At 55.1% G+C, this 4242-nt stretch overlaps 1 protein-coding gene across 1 annotated transcript in view; it reads right to left on the bottom strand.

Annotated features, from left to right (window-relative positions):
- Positions 1-6: 6 nt before the first annotated feature.
- Positions 7-4242, bottom strand: part of sh2b1 (SH2B adaptor protein 1) — an 11191-nt gene continuing 6955 nt past the window's right edge. The window contains exons 3-10 of the mRNA XM_019866516.1: positions 3773-4112; positions 3601-3702; positions 3443-3534; positions 2153-2229; positions 1914-2069; positions 1615-1826; positions 1316-1490; positions 7-534 (exon numbers count right to left, since the gene is read on the bottom strand). Coding sequence (XP_019722075.1) covers positions 251-534; positions 1316-1490; positions 1615-1826; positions 1914-2069; positions 2153-2229; positions 3443-3534; positions 3601-3702; positions 3773-4112 — 1438 coding nt within the window. The 3' untranslated portion in view covers positions 7-250. The remainder of the gene's footprint in view (positions 535-1315; positions 1491-1614; positions 1827-1913; positions 2070-2152; positions 2230-3442; positions 3535-3600; positions 3703-3772; positions 4113-4242) is intronic.

Raw genomic sequence — 4242 nt, forward strand, 5'->3', positions numbered from 1 at the left:
CACACACACACACACACACACACACACACACACACACACACACACACACACACAGAGGATTTCAATGGTTCATACATGCGCAGGTTTGTATGAGGTGTTTGTGAAGATCAAGCGGCGGACATATGAGGTACGCGTGTACGCTGAGGCCAAAGTAGCGTGGCACTCGTTAGTGTCGTAAGCTGCTCTCGGCGTGCGTCTGTCTCGTCTGGTCTGGTCTGGCTCTCGCTCGTTTAGTGTTACGACTGCCTCCTCAGAAAAAGGAGTACTGGTTGTCCACGGCTCGGGGCGCCCGGGCGGCCTCCAGCTCTTCTTCTTCCGCCGCCGCCGCTTCCAGCTGGTGCAGCGGCGCGTCACGGTCGTCCCAGTCCTCCGCCGCGCTGCCGCTTCCCGCCCCGCTGCCGGCGCTTGCTGCGGCTGCCGACGTCGCCTCCGGCTCTGTCTCTCGTCCTCTCTCCTGAGGCGGCGTCGGGGGTGGCGGGCGTCCCGGCGGCATTGGGGGCGGCTGAGGGGGGCTACGGGGTCTGCTGGTCAAGTCTGTGAAAAGACAAAAAGGGAGGGAGAACAAAATGAAGCGAAAGAGTGTGAATGCGGCAGGAGGAAGGGGAGGGGCTAGTGAGAGGAAGTGAGGTCATGAGCGAAGGAGGAGTCATGGCGGCTGAGGTTGTTATGAAAACAGTCAACTCTCACACTGAACTCTTCTACTTCCTGTTTGGGAAGTGACGGTTGCTTCGTACATGGACATCGGCGCAACCTGGTGGCTTGTCAACACGCTGCAAAGAGGCTTTCTCCAGCGTCACACAAACCAGCCAATTACGGATGAGCAATGCGGATGCACAAAGCTTTGATGTTGAGACACACACACACACACACACACACACACACACACACACACACACACACACTTTCCTTTCACGCAATCTCACACTCATACCATTCTGGTTTTCAAATGCAATCTCATTCACTCTCAGAAACCAACTCACACTCACAAAGGCACCCTCACAGTTTTACACACGCACACGCACACACACACACACACACACACACACACACACACACACACACACACACACACACAAGTCACTTACACACAGTCAGAGATGGGGGTTGATGGAGAGTCGGGATGGCGCGTGGTGATGACATCACAGACGGTAGGCCGGCTGCCCGCCCTGTCCCGGCCTGCAAGGACGAGTGACGGACAAACACAACAAGATGTCAGAAGTGGGAGGGGCAGCGGGAGGCGGTCGTCGGTGCGGCACACAGCGAAAGACGGGCGCAGGGGAAGGGCGGGGCGAGGGCGGCGTGCTCCGGCTCGTACCTGGCTGGCGGACGGCAGCAGCACCCACAAAGCTGATGAGCGTGACGTCGGAGGCGCCGCCCGACTCCAGGGGGATGGGGTGCACGCGGAAGTGCTCCAGCATGTCGAAGATGGACTGGAACCAAAGGTGCTGCACGCGGCACTGGCCGTCCTCGTTCAGCGACAGGCGCAGGTGCTGCCGGAAGGGAGGGCGCGTGTTTCGGTTAGGAGTCATTTGTAATTGAAGTTGGGTGTTGGTGGCGCCAAAAACAAAGAAAATGTATGAAGTTTGTGGACGGCAGCTGTGGCGAGGCACCGACCTTGGCCTTCCCCTGGAAGTTGAAGGTGAGAACGTATTCGCCACGCCGCGTCTCGCTCTGGCGTACCAGGAAGACGCCGTGGCTGGCCGGCCCGCCCGCCAACACTAACTGGGCGGCTTTGAGGCGCGACAAGGTGCCGTGGAACCACTGGCACTCGCTGAGCGGGTGCTCCGGAGCCTCGCCCACAATCACCTCAGAAAAAAGGAAGGAGCCTGCGCAGGGGGGGGCACACCCACACGTTGACATCAGGCCAGCCGACCCAAATGAGAAGCTCGGGAATACGCTGTATTGGCATCCACCTGTCGCGTCTGGCGTCTCTGCAAACGGCGTGCTCAGGCTAGCCCCGCCCCCTCCGAGGACACGCGCGTCGGGTTCGTCCAGTGGAGCTCGCGGCGGCAATTCGGGTGGAAGAGGATCCATTGGCGGGGAGGACCCCGCCACGCCGCCGTAGCACACTGCGGCAGCGTGAGAGAGGAAGCGGTATCAAGGGACAGGCAAGTGCCTCGATGTTGTGGTGTCTGCATTTGGCCGCGCTCACCTTGCGACAGACGGTCGATAATCTCTGGCGTGCCACTGATGTCCGGCAAGCCGCCACAGTCGGCATCTTCCTGCCTGCTGCGGAAGACACACATGTTGGGGGGCGTGCCACTAGGGTTGGTTACAGAAGCCCGGTATTAAACTGGCTAGGGGAGGGATTTTTTAAAAACTGCAGTAGCCATAAGTTCCACCCTTAACGGTTTTGTGAACAGTCTTGGATAAATGACTCAAATTAATTGTCAATTGATTTAGCCTTGTCTAAGATTCATGTTCGCAATCAGAGGTGAGCAATCTCTCCCCACGGCTTCACCACCGGGCGCGTGAGACACCGTTGACTCGTTCCTGTGCCAATGTAGAGCTGTGTGATCATATTCGGACATGATATGTACCGTATTGGCCCGAATATAAGACGGCCCTGATTATAAGACGACCCCCTCTTTTTCAAGACTGAAGTTTGAAAGAAGACTTTTTGAACACCAAATTAATTTTTATACAGAAAATAATTACAGTACATCTGAAACAAATGATTCTCACAATATATTTGAGAGAAAAAGCATGTTATTTTGCCTCATTCAAATCTTAGTATCTAAACATTCAAAGATGTAAACTAAAGTGCAATCACATTCGTAAATGAATGGCTTCTGGTTTTTGAAATGTAAATTACATCATAACTTCTCCTCAGCTGCCGGTTCACCTGGCCGATCTTCGACCCACTTTTCTCCAGATTGTCGCTACGTTTCTCCATTTTCTGTTCTCTTCTATTAATTTCTTCTCTTTTCTTTTTTACCGCTATTGTTCATTTTTCTTCTTCGTACTACCGCTATTTTTATTTTTATTCTTAGTGACAGGGATTCGCTTTGGCCTGGGGAGTCATATTCAGCATTCGCTTCAATGGTATCTGGCGCCATCTAGCGTTGTGAATGAGTATAACGTGTAGACCCCAAATATAAGATGACACCCACTTTTTCCAGTCTTATTTCAGTGCAAAAAACACCGTCTTATATTTGGGCCAATACGGTAGTTTGACTTATAAATGTCCATCGTGCTGTCTAACCCTTCGTTTTTTGTTGTTTTTTTTTAAGGCGTGGGATCGGTATTTGTGTCATGTGGCGGAGACGCCACCATCCCAGCCTCACCTACTCAGGCTTCGAAGCTGCGGCGTGACCCTCTTAGGAGCCAGGGGCGCCAAGTCACCCGCTTTCAAAGCTCCAGGAAGTGACTTTTTAATAACGTACGCTCACACAGCGCAAGCTGGTGTCAGTTACATTGGGTTAGCTCTGTTGCTCCTCACCTGAGACAGATTCCGTGGCGGATGTCGCTGAGCCACGCCCTCATCTGGACAGCGTCACGCGTCTCAATCACATACTGGATGGTGCCTTCCAACTGACAAACGAGCACAGATGAGCGCAAAGACGCTGCGGGCACGGAAACTGTCCGTCGGCATCTCACCTGCAGCAGAAAGCTGTTTTCCTTGTCGGGAACCTCCAGCGCCGTGGTGCTCCTCACATCCAGGATGGCGCCACACGCCACCGTCCGCCGCGGTTTGGACGCCTGACCGTGTTAAAGGTGGATGACATCATTATTTTTAGCATAACACTCATCACCATTATCATCATTATACCTTGGGTGGGATAAAAAATTCTAAGTAGTACTCGTCGCCTCGCCCGCCTTCCCGTTCCCGCTCTCGGAGGACCAGACGACACTTGTGCCAGCGTCCGCCCCTCCAGGGCATGTTACCGCCGCCCACCGCAGCCGCCACGGGAGCCGCGGCCGCCGTGTTGTTGTTGTCGAGGCCGTGAAGAGGGAGAACAAAGGAAAAGCCCGGGAAGCTGTGACCTCCGCTCAGCTCATCGTTGGATGAACTGACGCTCACTCCGCCTTCTCGAACCAGCCGACCGACCTTCCTGGGCGGCGCGTTGGCAGTGGTGCCGCCGCTAGGTGGCAGCACAGAAGACGCGGTGCTCGGTGTGAGGACAGGGGGCGGAGATCGAGTCAGTCGCAGTTTTTCCAAACGGTGGCTCCACTTGTCCTTCTCGCCGCCTTCGCCGTTGCTCCGCCGGCGGTCCCGGGGGGCGGCGGGAAGCAACAGAG

This window comes from Hippocampus comes, unplaced genomic scaffold, assembly GCF_001891065.2.
Source record: "Hippocampus comes isolate QL1 unplaced genomic scaffold, H_comes_QL1_v1.1 scaffold99, whole genome shotgun sequence".
Taxonomy (NCBI): Eukaryota; Metazoa; Chordata; class Actinopteri; order Syngnathiformes; family Syngnathidae; genus Hippocampus; species Hippocampus comes.